This window comes from Pholcus phalangioides, unplaced genomic scaffold (assembly GCF_987345545.1).
Source record: "Pholcus phalangioides strain wild (caught in Gottingen) unplaced genomic scaffold, Ppha-v1.0 ptg000010l_1, whole genome shotgun sequence".
NCBI lineage: Eukaryota > Metazoa > Arthropoda > Arachnida > Araneae > Pholcidae > Pholcus > Pholcus phalangioides.
In genome coordinates, this window is record NW_028301603.1 from 33,530,579 (window position 1) to 33,547,795 (window position 17,217).

Sequence of the window (17,217 nt, forward strand, 5' to 3'; positions counted from 1 at the left end):
CTCTTTTGCCATCTTCCTACGCAGTGTAAAGACGTGCTTCAGATTAGCTCTCGTTCATTAATATATTGCGAAGTTGACTATAAGGTGAGTAAAAAACTCATTAAATTCATAGTTTAAAATGAGATTTATCAGCTTTCATGAATAAATTACTCGTCAAAAAAAAAAATCATTAAAATCAATTCATTTACAACGCAGTCAAGCGTCAATCCCGTAACGGCATTGCGATAATTAATCATTTTTAGGAGTAAAATGTGAATTAAAGCAAAGAAAGAATTTAATAATTTCCTTTCATGAAATTGAATTTAAATTTATTAATTCCCATTCTAGAGTTAGTGAAATTAATAAATTGGCTATTGGATGTCGTCTGCAGTTTTATTTTCATAAGAATCTTGATTTATGTGTGTTAATTGGGATATCTAAAAAAAAATAGTTTTCAAGTGACTAAATTTGGAGAGAAATTGATTTTAATGAGGCGTGAGTTAAGAAATGGGCGCCTCGTCCGTGAGTGGGGAGTTACATGAAAATGGCGTGCGCCATTTTGTCAAGCTTCAACAACGTGTTTTGAAATTGATTTAAATCCTCGTAGCTGGGAGGTAATAAGTAGTGCTGCTGTCTTTCATGATATCAATGATTGTTTTTTTCGAATTTTTTTTTTCGATAACTTTTACGGTATTGTTGAAATTCGAGGGTGCCGGCTTCCCCCCCCCCCCCTCCCGGTCCCTCTTTGTTAATCTTTCGAGCCCACGCCATTTTTCTTGGTGGCCGAGAAGACGCCGGCGCCATTGTTGCTTTGTTTGACATCGGCGTGCATGAGATGTTTATTTTTAATCTTGATTAGATTTTAATGGTAAGGATTCATTGCAATCAATTTATTTTATTTAGCTTTAGTGTTTATGTGAATTTTTTTTTTTTTTGCTACTTGTCAGTAATGAAGGGGGCCCCGGGTGAGTTGATTTACATGTTGAAAGATTAATTTTTCTGGTGTTCGGGGCTCGATTCAGGGGCGTACGCAGGATTACTATAGAATTTGGAGATATCTAAACTAAATAAAATATCTTCATATGCTTTAAGTCGGGAGGACACTATAAAATTTTGATAAAAGATCTTTTATAAAACCAAAAAATTAACCAATAATCGCATCGGTTACATTCGAGAAAATGCAACCGGTGATTTTATTGGTTGAATTTCTCGTGTTTTATCAGAGCTTTTATAAAATGAAAAATACAACCAATAAACTGATCGGTTGGATTGGCTTGAATGTAACCCATCAGCTTATTCGTTGTATTTTAAAGTTTTATGCAAGCACTTTTATAAAACTTTTATAGTGTAATACCGGCCTCATACTTTTGAAAAACAACTCAATTTTTTTGGAAGAACATTGTCCCCTTCAGAGATCAATCTTGCGTATGCCCTTAGCTGGATTTATCCTTCAGGGAACACAATATATCAATTTCATACATTTAAGTCATGTATAAATTTCCATGACCCCCTTGAGTTCAAGGATTCTCGATCTTCGAATAAATTTTATGTAAAATGTTGCTTCTATTTATAAGTCAAAATGTGATATAAAGGTATCGTTTTGACAGGAGTTATTCTATTGAGTGAGTTTAAGAGTATTTTGCATAGGTACCAAAGATTCCGATTTTTCGTGTGTTTATAGAGCAATCCCTAAGTTTTCTAATTGTGGAAAATTCTGTTTGTCCTTGCAATTCGGGGCTAACCCCTATTTTTTTTCAAAGAAAATGAGATCTATTTCAAGTATGAAAAATAACTTAAATGATTCCAAAAGTAAGTAAAGTTGCTCATTACTGCTGAAAAAATTAAGATGGCGGAAACTTCAGCCTATGAAAACTATGTTTACCTCATACAATCCCTAAAAATGTTTCCACTTTCTTAGTGGGACGTGTTCTTTGTGAACTGTCATCACATGATAAACTACAGATTTTTCAAGTCTGAATTGGCACCCATGGTGTGAAAATAAACCATTGGTAGAACCACAAGAAAATCACTTGACAAGTGAGACAGTGCGTGCTTATGGTTAAAAAAAAGCAAAATAACACTAATCTCATCTTTGGGGGGGGGGGTTAGAACCCCCTTTGCGTATGCCAATGGTATGGACAGTTATACTTGAGTAAAGAATGTGTTGAGCTTTTAAATTTTGATTCCGATCCTGTTTGTTATAAACTTTAAACTTAGCGGATATGAGTAAAAGGTTGACAAGATATTTTTTCAGTTTCAAATTATTGCAGATATGTATTACAGATCTTATTGGGAAATCTATGTGGGCACTAGTAATTTGTTTTTTAAGGACCTTTCTCCTGGTCCATAAATATGTTGCCATGTAACATGGTTTGACTATTTGTTCCAGACTTATGTATTGAATATATTGGTAGAATTATCAAGGTTCTCAACTTTTATCACCTGTGATTCTTCCCAGAGTAGTTCAGTAAATATCTTCCCATATAAAACAATTGGTTAGATGTAATATAGCTATACATAAATCAATATCCCCAGCTATCCACATCCCTGACATAGGTTGTCACTGCTCCATGGCGAGGGTCACTGGCGTAAAATATATTTGTAAGCTTGTGTAAATATATTTAATTTTGTACATTGAGACTTTGTTAGAGCGACTAGAAAATGTATTTCATAGTTATCAAGTCACCTAATTCAATACATCTGGATTATAAAGAAATTCTGTAATATATTTAAAAAAACTCGTTTTTGATCTGTGAAATGTCTAATTTTATGTAAATTGTTGCCATTGTGTGAAATCGCTTTCATTTTGGAGAAAACTCATTCGTTAAAGTCAGTCTGGTCATTATGGGAAACATTGTATTGGCTTTATGTCCAGTTGAGCATCTGGGTTGGGCCTGATGGAGGATATTTACTTAAGTTTTAATTTTTGAAAGTAATGATTGGTAATTTAACAGAGTTCGCGATAGCATAGTGTTTTAAGAAATGAATAATCCTTAGTTTTACTTTTACCAATTAAAAAAATGACCCATTATAATCTGGTCAAACCAATTCAGATTTTTCGTGACTCATTTTCTTAGTATATTTTCAGAAAATTCTCTTTCTTTTCTTGCAAAACTGAAAATCCCAGAAGAAAATCTTTTTCAGTTCTTGCAATCTTATGTTGGCAATGTTTTTTTGACAAAACGTTAGGGAAATTTAGATTTCAATACTGGAAATCGTGGATTGTCAAATGATGTCAAAAGTGACTAGTCAATTAATGCTAGAATGGCTGGAAATGAAACTTGACTGGAAATCACAGTGGATTGAAATGAGAAGAATGAATACTAATTCAACAAAAAGGTTCAACATGACAAACTTGTGATAAATATTTAGTCATTGTTATTTATGTGGAAACAGTAGTTGAACCTTTGCTAAAAGAGTAATAAAACATGCATCTTCGCAAGGGAATCTGAAATCGCAAAAAAAGCAATGGGGATGCAGCTTTGTAAAACAAAGATATGTAGTAATAATCTGAATCCTTGAAACATAATTGTTCCAGCAACACCATCTAGTGACTAGATAAAGGAGTATTGGAGGGGGCTATTTTCTATTCAAAAACTTTTTTTGGATATAAAATTTCCATTAAAAAAATATGGTTGTGTAAACTTTTTTGATTCACAAAGTCCGAGATGTCTATAGAATCCTGTATTTGAAAAAACGTTATTAAAACACAATTGTTAGAGTAATGAATACCCAAATATTTTCACTTTCCAGGTAAAATTTGGTTAGTGTTTCCAGACCCTAATAAAATTCAGGATTTGAAAACTGGGCCAGTCAAATATTTATAAAATGATGAATTTGGTATTTCTGTGATAGATAAATTATATTTCGCTAGCTATAAAATTAATAATTTTCATAATGATCCTGTTATATTTGTTTTTTACCACTGATTTTTTTCGAGAACCTTTTGGCAAGTAAGTATTGCTCATGTGTTAATTTCAAACGAGTGATCTATAATTAGAATTTGTTATATATTTCCAGAGGTAAAGATGAGACCTACGTCAGTGTTTGTTGGGGGTCTGCACGCAGATGTTCAGAAGGAGGATCTGGAAAGAGAATTCAGTCGGTTTGGCACCCTGAATAAGGTCTGGGTAGCCAGGAACCCACCAGGTTTTGCTTTCATTGAATTTGAAGATGACCAGGATGCCAATGAAGCTATCAAAGAGATGAATGGCACCACGTTAAATGGCAATGAGATCAGGGTTGACTTGTCCAGGAATAACAACAGGCGAGGTGGCCGAGGCGGTGGTGGAGGAGGCTTCAGAGGTGGCCGTGGAGGACGAGGAGGTGGATTCTACAGGGGTGGTGGCGGAGGCTACGACTCTGGTGGCTTCAGGAGCGGTGGAAGCAGCGGCGGCGGATATGGTGGCCGGAGAGGTGGCGGCGGCTCTCGTTATGGTGGAGGATCTGGAGGTTATGGAAGGCAGTCCTATGGCGGAGGTGGCGATTATGGATCTGGATACAGAAGCCGTTCACCAGTTGGAGACCGGTAATTATAGGTGAATATATTGTCTTGGGTTCATGTAGGATTTTTATGCATTATATTAAGTTTGTAATAGCTTTAGATTGTGGGTGAGGGTTTTGTATGTTATCTGGGTCATTTGTCAAATTTGCTGTGAGCATTCAGTAACCAAGAACATGATCATGTTTTAATGATCACAATCTGAATTGGAAGCATTAGAATTTATAGTTCTGGTGGGATAATTACAATAATTTTCTTCTGAAATGATTATTTTTAACATTGTTTCAATTTTTAGACTCGTTAAGTTGATACTTTCAAATGCTTTCCACAATGCCATGTGATTCATTTACAAACTGCATATGCATGTAGAGATGTTTCATAGAAATATTTTTCAACCGATACCAAAGAAATGACACTAACCACTGCTGTTTCATTCATGTTCTGCATGCTTAAAATTTTGAGAAAGAAAATCCTACCTTGTCTTCAACTTTTATCTTCCAAATCGAAACGAAACTTTTCTTTATAGCTCAGAAATAATCATGAATGCATGCCCTTTGCTGTGCTGAGCGTACACGCAAAAGAACTTATTTCTTTCAGATTAGCTATGAAACTTCTCGGCTTGAAAAAGAAGCCATATGCTAAAGTGATACAAATTCTGCCATGTAATAATTATCTCAACATGCTCATAAAGATATATTTTGTTCGTCTCATGCATAATCAACGTTTTTGTCCGCACAGAGATGGAAGCAATTGGTAATGTCATCGAAGTATCGAACCACGTCCCCTTCCAACATCTGTTTCATAAGTGAGATCCAGGAACGCAGCACGGCAGTAGCTCTTCATGTGTTATGTACAGTCGTCATCGCCAATTGTAAAACTTTTTTTTTGTTGAGATCTTCATGACCAGCACTTATATACTACCTTCATATATTTTTTTTATTTCACTACATGTTTGTTGTCTTCTGTAACCAACGTAATAAACTAGCATGCTACTGCCTTCAAAAAAAAAAATTGTCTACGACTTGCCTACATGAGTTATCATTATTTGAACTTCATTGCATCTGATCTAGCCACATCAATGTGGATATTTGATCATCCACACTATATAGTATACGTTGGGCGAATGTGGGTAAAGGGAATCGATAGATTATAAGGTTTTTGAAGTTGGGGTGGTTTTAGGAATTGTATAGTTGCACTTTGACTGTAGAGCCAGCATTCTGATTTGTGATTCAAGTTGGACTGTGCTCGAGTATTATTCTGGGGTTTGAATATCTATTTGTTTTTATCCGTGGAAACAGTTTAGAAGAGCCATGATCATTTATTAGAGCTAATGATGCTTGGGTTATTTGGTATGCGTAATTTTTAGAGCAAATTTGAGTGTTCCAAGTATATTTACCTGGTTTCTGTGTCTTGGGATGTAATCCGAGTGAAGAGAATCTATAAGAATTCAAACATTCCTGTTCAAGTTACATACAGCAACAGATGTTGGATCTAATTTCATTCACTATGTTCAAAATTCAGCTTGAGTAAATGAGGCCATGCAGTGGTGTTGCACTTGTTTTGTAGCTTATAGCGGAGAACCCATGTAATCAAGCTAAGTACTCGCAGGTTTAGAACACTTGAAATGTCATTGAGTGGCGAAACCTAGATTATCTGAGTTTTCTAGGTTAATGGCAAATGTCTAATCAAGTTATTACGTGAAGGCAGAGAAGGTTGCTTTATCGCATCTAAGGTTTCAGTGGTAGAAAAAAAAATTCGATGGATATATATCTCTTGTATATTCCTTAATTGGTAAAATCCTTTCTCTTATTAGTTGTCTTGAAACTTCAAGGATTCTAATCTGAGGTGCTGTATTTTTGGGTTTATTTTCTCTATGAACAAGAGTAATTACAGTTGATGTTGATATTTATTCTGGTGTCTCCAGACCAGAATTTCCCTACAAGTCCCTCTAGTCTATAGTGATTTAAAACTTGCTGTCGGCTGCCTTTATACAGAATACATGTTTTATCCAGTCCTTGGACAGTGTAATGAAACAATTAGGGGTACCTTCTCTTATCCAACAAGACTTGCTTTTGGATAATCAGCATTGAAGTATCGGAACTGTTCACTTCGGATTATGAAGACTTTTCTTAAATGGCTAATTAAATCCTATAATTGCTGGCAGGTGATTTCCCCCCCCCCCCAAAGCAGAATGTCGAAATCTGGTATGTTGCAGAAAGATTTGAAGAGTGTTCAGTAACGCTATATATTATGGGGATTTTTACAAGATAATTCCAATGGGCTTGTTACAGAACAATGCAAAACATTTGGCTTTGGTGGTGTGATTTTTGTTCGAAAACTTAGCATAGCATTACAATGCTGGTTTTTAATTCGTCATGGAAAGGAAAAGTGCTGTTCTTTAATCTCCCAATGTGGGAAAACCTTTTTGAAGTTTTACGCTGAAGAACAAATCTGTAAATATTGCTTTTTTTAAATGGTATAGTACCATATAAATAAGGGAAAAACAACTGTTGTTTTATGGAGTATAATAAAATTTATGGGTCTTAAAAAAAACTCCTAAATACATATAGTCCAGAAGATTCCATATGCAAAACAATTTCGGTACTTTAATTCTAAATTGGCTGGTCCTTTATCTCTAATATAGGGGAAGGGGGTCCTGTGTAGCATCAATACAAAGGTTGGCCAGTGTCTTCTCGATGCATTTGTGTTTTGCGATAGATGTGTATTTGATCAATTATAAATAAGCAATATGGTCTTATATCCAAAAACAAATTTTATAATCAAGGTTTTGCAGAAAAATAGTGAGCGTGGTCAACTTTGGCGATTGTTGATATTGTGCTGTTCGTTCTGATAGGCTTGTGGATTTTCCCTGATCTTTTCGTTTTAGGAACAGTTTTTATTGTTTTATGAAATTTAAAGATTTAAAAATGGGGTTTATATAGGGATAAAAAAAAGCTTGAGTTATTAGCAAGGTTCTCGGATTTTTATGTTTTAGGGAAAATGTTTGAAAGTATTAGAAAGAGTAACACGTCGTGTGTATGTATTCTTACAGATTGATGTGATGGACTGCATTTGGAGCCCAGATGTTTTTACCATTCCGATTTTACAATTTTACAACATTTGCTTTCTCTGAATTGCGCTAAAGCTTGCTTACGATCATTAAAATGAAAATTGTTTGATACTAGCATTCAGAGGAGGTAATTATATATACAGCAAACGATTAAATATGACTACGTTTTAGCATTCTCTTGAAGCTTCTGGAAGAATCCAGTCCGAGGTGGATGAGAAACGAGCCAGTTATCTAGAGGTAAGGTTTTATTTACTCTTTAAATATAACTTGTGATTATCATAAATCAGGAATTCTGTGCAGTTGTAACTTAAAGGCAAGAAGTGTTCTTGATAGATTGGTAAGGCTGTATATTTTTGTGTTTGATTAAATTACATAAGAAGGGACGTTTTTTGTACCGAGAGAGTTTAACACACAATGCCAGACAAAAACTAATAACTCATTTGTTCAATTGAGCAGAATCCACATTGCATGTCCCAAAGCAGAATGCGTCAAAATCTGTGACATGCGTTGCAGAACAATTAGCTCTACTGCAGAACAGTTTGGAAGAAATTTAAGAAAAAGTGCAAAAACACTATTCGAGTCAGCCGTCGCAGAACAGTGCTAGACATTCTGCTTTGGGGATTGCATGTGCTTCGACTTGCACTCAAACGGATGCTCTTGTTTAATATGGACTATGCTAAACAGAACCAGTTGCTTTTTTGAGATGTAATATGCTTATATATTATCAAAGGAACTGTATACAAAGTATGGCATGACGAATCCCATTCCATGACTAGAAAATCTATTGACGCCTTAAGTTTGTTATATGTAATTTGTAAGCTTAAAATAAAGATGTAATAAGTCATTCGTAAGTTTTTTAAAATAAAGACTAAAGATAAATTCTTAAAAAAATATATATATGGTAATACTCTTTCTAGGTGGGAGGGAGGTGTGTGCCAAGTTTTGACAAAAGTTGAATGATCGTTATTGAGGGCAGTTATATTGGTTGGGAAGAAACTGAGATATTTAGATAGTAAATGTAAAAAAATTTTAGTCATCAAGCTGTGCTTTCCTGAAACTATGCAGAAAACTTGACTGTCAGTGCCGATTGTTTCCCAAACATGCTGCTTTGGGGTCCTACTAGGGTAATATGACAGGAAGCTGTGGTGCTGCCATCCGTGGAAAGGATAAAGATTTAAGATTGCCTATGTGTTACCCAGGCAAGAAGAGTCATGAACACTGGTATGGTGACTAAACTTCAGGGAATAGCTGCTTATAATGGAAGACTTGCGAAGGAAATTGTGGTTTCTAATTTTTCTGGAAATGGATTGTTATACATGTCGTGAGAAAGGGTATTTTGTACACATGCTCATAAAATTTCTTTGCAGGGTTAGCTGTCTGAGAAGTAATTTGAGATAAAAATGTATGCCTGTATAATTTCTCATCAAGTAAGTATGGTCAATTCATTACGGAAACAGTTGAAATTAAAACATTTAATGATAAATTCTGATGGTTAGTCATAAGTTTTTAGTCTAGGCAAAAATAAATTATTGGATAAAATCTAGATGTAAGCATATGGAATCATCAGGAAATAGTAGCCCCCCCCCCCCCCCATTATAAACTTTCCTTTTTTAAAAATATCTGTGTAATATGTGAACTTGTAAGGACAATGAATGAATGCCAGGGATTCTGTCACCGGACTTATCCCGTTGGCGAGATTTCTTCCAGCCCAGCTTTGTGGCGGAGTCTGGAACAAAGTGAGTGCACTTAACAGTCTGAGTGTGTAGCTAGTATTGTCTGATATTTTAGTGCTGCCATCTATACTTCAAATTGTGAGTGAACTGTAATGATTGAATATTTGTAACGTTGTAGGCCTGTTGCTCTCTGTAGTGAGACTTTTTAACTGGGAGATCGGCTCGCATTCGCGTCTTGAAGTTGGGAACCACAGAAAACCAACTTCAGCCGACCACCACTGGGGTGCCGGTGGGGTTCGAACCCGGATCCTCGCGATGCGAGTCAGTCACCATGACCACTTGACCACCACAGCAGCAACTTGTAAGGACAGTAAAATTTGCTCAACCCACAAGTGGCAAACTAATCCTCTTCAGCCGAAGTGATGTAAGGATTGGCACTTGCATTAGTAAAAAGTAAATAAAACTGGTTTCTAAGCACTGTTTTTCTTTTAAGTGATTAGTGCAATAAATCTTAAGTTGATCCTATATTATGTCTGTATAATTGATATTTGAAATGAGTAAAATCCTATTTTGTGTATATAGGGGTAGGCTTTTAAAATAAAAATTGATAAAATTTGATATTTTTCATGATTCAATTCTGATCAATTTTTAAAATGGAAAATATTCTATGTATTTGAGAACTTGTTTCAAGGATTTCAATTCACATTAATAGTAATTGTTAATAATTTCCATTAAAACTCGTTTTTTAAAATGAGTAGTGTCGTGGAAGTCCAACTGTAAGTTCAAGTATGCCACGGCAGACCTACCAACTCTTCTGATATCTGTGGGAAACTGGATTTTTTTTATCCTTCGTCCCACCCTCCAGAATATTTAGAAATTTTTCTAATTTTGGCTAAAAACTATGATTGTTAACTGTGCCTGTCATTTTGGCGTATGCTTTACAAGTTTCCCAAACTTCTTATTCCATCTTCCCCAAATAAACCCATGGGATCCTATGTCATAGCTGCCAAGTCTCCCGAATTTTTCGGGAATCTCCCGAATTTTATCTTCATCGCTCGATCTCCCGAAAAGTTCTTAAATCTCCCGAATTTTTACGAAAATCACAAAAATCCCTACTTGTCCCTAAAAATTCCCTACTTCATTAAAAAAAATCCCCGCTTATGAAAACAATCCCTAAGGAATTTCTTGTGGGGCATGAAGCCTCTTTTTTTTCCCTTTCGAAATGACGTCACACGTCGTAAATGGGGAAATTCCCTTTTTAAGGAAGTTTTACAAGGTAACAAGAAAGTTGTTTGTCTTATCGTGCAGGGAAATGGCTTAGCAGCCAATAGTCCTGGATAATAATTGAAGATTATGGTGATGCACATGTGGTCGAAATTTCTTTTGTTGAAGTTACGTACGTGCGATATAACAAAGCATGAATACTGATAAGCAAAAACATATTTAATCAATTTTAAAGATACTTATTCCGATGAATTTCCTTTCAGCAAACGTTCCAGAAGAGGGTCGATTTTTCCTTTTTGTACAAGTTGTGTTACGGACATAAACATCGGTCATGGAAAGACTGCCATCATCAGTCGTGAAGTGAAAAAAACACATCAAGCAAGTGTCACAAAAAGTCAGTGTTCTTCAAAAATTGACGGTGTTTTCCTTCATCTTCCGATGATTTTGGGGTCATTCGCTCAGAATGTTTGTTCACAGCGTTTCTGATTGAACAGAATATTTATTTTTACATCATTGAAGTTTTGGCCTCCAATTTCACTTGTTTTTTGCGTAGGAATTTTATTCCCAATATTCCCAAGGGTTTAACTTCCATGTGTGTAAAATCTCTATTTTAATTTGACTTCAGTTTTTGAGTAGGGATTTTATTCCCTACGCTTTAACTTTTATGTTTGGAAAATCGCTATTTTATTTGGAAAAATCCCTATTGTATTTATTAGGGAGTGGTTTTAGCATAAAATACGGGTGTGCGCGAAAATCTCCCGAATTTTCATTTTCAAAAGTTGGCAGCTATGCTATGTCAAGTCCATAGCTTCTGTCGCCCCTGGACCATTCCATCGCCCACTTTGGGAAATACTGCTTTACAAGATGAAGGGTAAACTAGCATTGCCAGATGGTCGTAGACAGCAAAGATCGTCACCCTGGGCAGACCGGTAGTTTTTCTATTATTAAACTGGTTCCTCCGTGTAAGTGTTCTACAGACAACTGATTATGTATGCATTCCGTCATCTGTGTATAATGAAAATTGGGCTCTTGGCATCTCTAGAAGCACTTCCCTTTTTTTAAATATATTGTTTTAAAAACCAGTTTGTTAGAACTCTTGTAAATTTCTTGTCTGTAAGGCTGCTAGATTTAGTGTAAATGCAGATTATACAGGGCGTCCATAACTAAGATTATTTTAAACTAGCCTACAGGCGAAACCGGTCCTCAGAAAACTGAAATTTCACGGAGGACTTCATGAAGTGATGGGAATTTGTTTCTGGGGAAATTAGTTTCTCACACACGTCTCCACCAGAGGGTGTTTTGCCTAAATGTGTCATTTCTTAATAAATTTTTACAATTTTAACAATTGTTGATCACTTACAATTGTTACAACAAAACACGTTCCACATTATAGCCATCATGTTCAGATACCATTTGAAAAACCAAGATGGCATGTTCCACAATTGGCCGAAATGTGTGTGGGGAAATGTTCAGCACGTGGCGTGAAGTGCTGCAGTGCTTAAGGTTAGGTAAAGTTCTTGGATTGTCGCATCTTACCAGACATTTCAAATGGTCCCTTAGCCAAAAATGGAATGGATTAAGGTCCGGGAGGCCATAGATTAGGGAAATTCCGGCTGACGACACATTCTTCTGTAAAATGTGTTTCAAAAATATTCTTAAAACACTGCAATGTGTGGAGGAGCTGTCTTGCATAAAGATTTTCTGCAAGGTAGTGATGTGCTTGCAGAGCTGGATCAATTTTGTTCTGTAACAGCAATGGATATCGCTTCCTGTTGATAGAACATGTCACTGGACCTGTAGAACGTGATTTCTCGTAGAAATAGGTACAAAGAATAAATGATACACAGTAAATCCACACCATACTGTCACCTCTGAATGCAATGGAACCTCTAAGATAGCGTGCAGATTTTCTGGTTCCTAAATTTGGCAGTTGTGTATTGACGACCATCCAAGTGAAAATGTGCTCCGTCTGGCCTTGGAATATCCTTTGGACATTCTGAATCAACCCCAACTTGAGCTAGAGACTGCAGTGAGAACCGGAGTCGAGTGTCATAATCGTGTGGAAGCAACCGCACATGATCGCACGGACAGTTGAACGTTTTAGATTTGGAGTAGCTTGGATTCTCTGGAATTAATAATTGCAGTGCATGTCTAATAAATTTTTTTAAGTGGATTATATATATGTATCATGTTTGATTACTGGACAAGTTTCTTGAGTACATGGTATTTTCAAAAAGAATCTGGTTTAAAAAACTGTTCAGCTTTTAATCCGTTTTGATCGACTTATGTATAGGTAGAAAGATCTCTAGTTTCATGCAGTTGCTTAAGGTAGCGTTCTAATGTTCTTTCTTTTGCCTGCCACTGTTTGTGAAGAATGGCTTTTTCCCACAGTTAGAAACCGATTCGGATGACTTAATTTTCCAGTTTAACGGGGCATCACACTGGAGCTTGGAGGTTCGAGAATTTTTGAACAATCACATTTCTTAAACGATGGATCGGTCATGCTGGACCTGGCGATTCAGTTAAATATCACTGGCCTCCAAGATCACCAGACACCAGTTATAAAAGGCTGTTTGTTGTTTGTGCCTCTCCTTCCAGTTACATTAGCTGAACTGAACCTATGTATAACAGCAGCCGTGGAAACAAACATGCTCGTAAAAGTTTGACTACCATATCTAGACATATGCCATGTATCCCTAAGTGGATATATTGAGCACCTTTAATTTGGTTTGGAAAAAACTGATTATCCATGTAATACAAAATTAATATTAAGTGTGTTCAGTATTTTTCATAATACATACATTTCAAATCTGGTTATTCTTTTTGAAACTATTGAAAAATTTGTTCATATGAATTATATTTTTAGATTTTTGAAAGTTTTTTTTGTTGTATAGATCTAAGTTCTGATGTTGGACGCTGTCATTTGGATGGAGATCTAAATTTGTAGGCATTGGCAAGTATGTATTGTTTTTAAAAAAGCAACCAGTCATTAACACATTATAGACGTGTGGTGGGTTTTTTTATTAAGCTCACTTATTATGCAGGCTATGTATAACTTGTTAATACATTGTTCACCATTCACTTTTCCACATAAGTTTTTGACAACTAATTTGGATCATCTCATTAATGAAGCAGGTAACCTTGTCCAACTGCACATTAGAAGGGAGGGAAAAAAAGAGATAAAAAGTATATAAGTTGAATACCATTTTAGAGCAAACATTTTCTAATCCCCCAGATAAGTTTCATAGGAATAATGCGAAAACCTAAAATTTTGTCATAACGAACTGATTTCTCCGGTATCCTGGATTTGTTATAACAGGATTCGATTGCGTAGCAGGTTTTTCTGTATTCACCCTCAAAACCCTACATGTTCTTTTTGCTATGCATGTATATAGTTAAGATACATTATACATAGAAGAAAAATATATATAGGAAGAGGGAAAAGAACTGTTTCATATAATTGAAAGTAACAGAAACATAGAACTAGGTTGAATTTATTACTTTTGTCCGTGATTCTAAAGGGATTAATAATGCTTTCTCAAAAGTTTGTGGAGTTGTTGACATAATTAGGGAATACAATAGTGCTTTGTAATTTGGCGTTTATAATCCTTAGTTTCAAATAGTGAGATACTTGACTTGTGAAAATTAGTCTTTTTATATTAAGCATAGTATTATGAACAATTTGCAGCCTTGTAAAAATTTTATCAGAAACATGTTGCAGTGAACATATAGTTTACCACAATATTTCGAAGATTCAAACATTAAGGAAGGACTTGTTTTGTCTACTTTTGAGTTGCTTGTTTAGTGTAGTCGTAAAATCTATGTATTGCAGGCATTTATGAGAGTAATTCAACGCAGTACTTATCTATATTGCAGTGTTGGAAACTGCTTTAGCCATTCAGCCATGTCTTTAGAATTTCCTAACAGAGGCAGCATTTGTCAAAATCGGTGTTTCCCAAAGAGGGTAATATTGTCCCCTGGTGGGTTATTAAATGATCCGGGGGGGGGGGTGAATAATTCTTTCAAAGAAGAAAATTTTAAGTCTTTCATTATTGATTCTCGAAAAGGTAGAAGTTGTGGGTGTAACGAGATCTTGTGGATGTGCTTGAGTTGGAGGGGGTGATCAGAACAAAAAAAAGTTTGGGGAACCACTGTCGATTTAATATAATGAAATTGATTTTGTTTTACCTGTCTAAAGGTCTGAAATAATTCTCTTATTAGTCTCCATTGATATACAATTTTTTTCTTAATTTTGTTAATCCAAAGAAATTGATTTTTGATTGGTGGTTATTTAATCTCTATGGTGCACCTGATTGTTTGTTTTACCCCTTTTGAATTTTACTACTTAACCCTTTCAACAGCAGTGACCAGGTATCGTGCGTAACTTAGTATATTGAATTTCAGAAATTCTGAAATCTTGCTTCTTTAAAACACTTATTTCAGTTCCGTGATTTCTACTGTGGGAGTTATGAGGATCTGGAATTTTAACCCCCCCCCCCCCCCCAAGTATTTTTTAAGAGTTGATTGAATTGGCTGATCTGAACCTTTTGTCTGCTCTTTATATTTTAGGTACTTTTTTGTTTTCTAGAGCTGTACTGAGGTGGTTTAAGCTTTGTTTGCTTTTGCTACTGCAAATATTGGAAATATTGGTTGCACATGTCGATTACCAAGCAATGTACTCATTCACATGAATTAGATGTTATGTATAAAATTGTGTGGAATTGGAATAAGGATGAAAAATTGTGTGGTGCAGAGTCCCTGTGCTGCTGATCACTATTGTACCAAATCGCGACAAAATATTTAGTCTGGAAAAAGATAAATTCTGTTTGCCATTATTCTGTCTTTATGTTTGAATCTTAGTTTTATGTGTAAATTTGGCTATAACTTTTAAATCTGATTAGCCAAATTGCTACAATTGATTAAAAGTCAGGGAACCCTGGTCTGGTAAAGCATGTAATGCAACAGATATAGTCTTGTATTATACAATCTGAATTGCTAACTGCTATGGATTGTCTGTAGCTTCTATTGACGGTCATAATAAACTATGGAGACATAGCTGTCAGTACTATGGAAATCTGTTGAAACGTTCTGTCAGTTTCTTACTCATTTTTTAAAAAATTGCATACATGTTTACCATAGCTATGAATTTGCATATGCGTGTGAGTTCGAGAGAAACTGGGCCGATCTGTTTTGTGTGCATGCAGAAGGCAATTTGTCAAGCCGAGTCTAAACCTGCAGTTTTACTTTAGGTCCAAAAGTGTAAAAAATTTGTTTTCCGTTGAAACTGTTCCCCGCTCCCACTTTTGGCTAAATACACGTTTTTGAGTGGTTCAGCAGGTCCAAATTCGGCTTTATTTGCATGGTCAAGCTCGTGGAGCTTGTGTTAGAAACAATGTTTCTTCGTGGGGCCGTAGGAGCTCTGATAGGAAGAAAACAGGGATAGGCTTGGTCTAGGGTTGCTAGACACGTGTATATATAGGCCACAAGGGTGTATGCTGGGTTGGGATTGCATTGAATATTCATGAATTAAGGAGCTTCAACCTCTAAGTTACTTCGAGATTGGGGGGGGCTCATGCCACCTAAGCCTTCTTGGCTTCAGTGCCAATGATCTGTATGTAATGAACTTTTAATTAAAATTAAGAAAAATTTTGGGTAATTTTTTATATTGTGTATGATTATGTTGTGCTAGGGAGTACCCCCCCCCCCAATAGCAAAGCTGAACATTACTGACAAGCTTCAAGCTAATATTGGCTTGTCGACAATCTGAACAAATGCATGAAATCTTGCAAGAATATTGCCCGAAAGGCAATATCTACAGTGAAATACCTATATAACGATTCTCAAGGACTGGAGATGGGATTTGCTCCATGTAGTGTATCGGGTTGATAATTGAATTATGGCAATAAATGTTCAGTTTTCATGTTTTCGTTATCAAATTGCTGGGCAAAACATGTTTGCTACAGCAATGGTTTGCACGAGGCCAAGTTTCTGCGATCAATCCATCATTGCGCTTCACTCCAGTGCTAACCCCACCTTATTGCATCATGGCTATTTGCAATACATGTAATCCTACACTTTTATCAGTTTCTGTATAAAGCCATTAACTTTTTTAGTGGAATCGTTATCATAAATATTCATTGCAACTTTTTAATTTTTCTAACTTAGGATGGGCAAGGAGTATGGAAAACAGATGATTCAAGCTTGGGCCTGATGCTTTGTCACATTCATTTCTGTTGTGATTTATGAGATTGTTTATGGTCCACTGAATCGTTGATGTGTGTTCTGGTGAATGGGTTTTACCATTGTTTTGATAGTGTATTAAAATTATATTTTTATATACTGCAAATTTGTTTTTGTTGATAAATGATCAATTTTTTAAGCAAAGTTCGATGCTGCTAGTTCACATTTCTTAATGTTGTGTAGCTATATGCAAATCTGGAAAATGTGTTTCAATTCTAAATGCGCCTGACTTTTGGTGATCTGCAGGCTTATCAAAATTGACTTGGAGATGTAATATTCTTGAATAATCTCTGGTAGGACTCGCGAATAATTCTCAAGTTATTTATATCGTTTTTCATAAGAATTCTCCAGCAATTCATGTCCTTCCAGAGGAAACGTTCAAGATGATGGGAGAAGTCTGTGGTCCACAATATATATGTATATAATATTTTAAATGTTGGAAAATGAAACCAACCTGGCTGAATCACAACTTTCAAAGAAATAAGAGTTAAAATTTTAAGTATATGTACGTCGAAGAGAAAAAGACAGTA

The 17,217-nt window shown here is 35.6% G+C and overlaps 1 protein-coding gene across 6 annotated transcripts; it reads left to right on the forward strand.

Annotated features, from left to right (window-relative positions):
* Positions 1-16,793, forward strand: LOC149081320 (uncharacterized). Of its 6 annotated transcripts, none has more exons than XR_016193424.1 (7): positions 1-84; positions 4,000-4,517; positions 7,533-7,787; positions 8,918-8,977; positions 10,711-10,841; positions 13,342-13,404; positions 16,613-16,793. XR_016193424.1 is itself a non-coding variant. In XM_089238160.1 (3 exons), exon 2 carries the CDS (start codon positions 4,008-4,010, stop codon positions 4,509-4,511), a length of 504 nt encoding a protein of 167 aa, XP_089094286.1. In that variant the 5' UTR covers positions 1-84; positions 4,000-4,007; the 3' UTR covers positions 4,512-4,517; positions 7,533-8,441. The 6 variants fall into 6 exon arrangements, 3 of the variants coding, with proteins under 3 accessions (XP_089094286.1, XP_089094285.1, XP_089094284.1); XR_016193422.1 differs by having other exon boundaries at positions 4,000-4,507; XR_016193423.1 differs by lacking the exon at positions 10,711-10,841.
* The last annotated feature ends 424 nt before the right edge of the window (positions 16,794-17,217 follow it).

Coding starts and splice junctions, on each gene's coding strand:
- LOC149081320 (XM_089238158.1), top strand. CDS start 4,008: ATGAGACCTACGTCAGTGTTTGTTGGGGGTCTGCACGCAGATGTTCAG.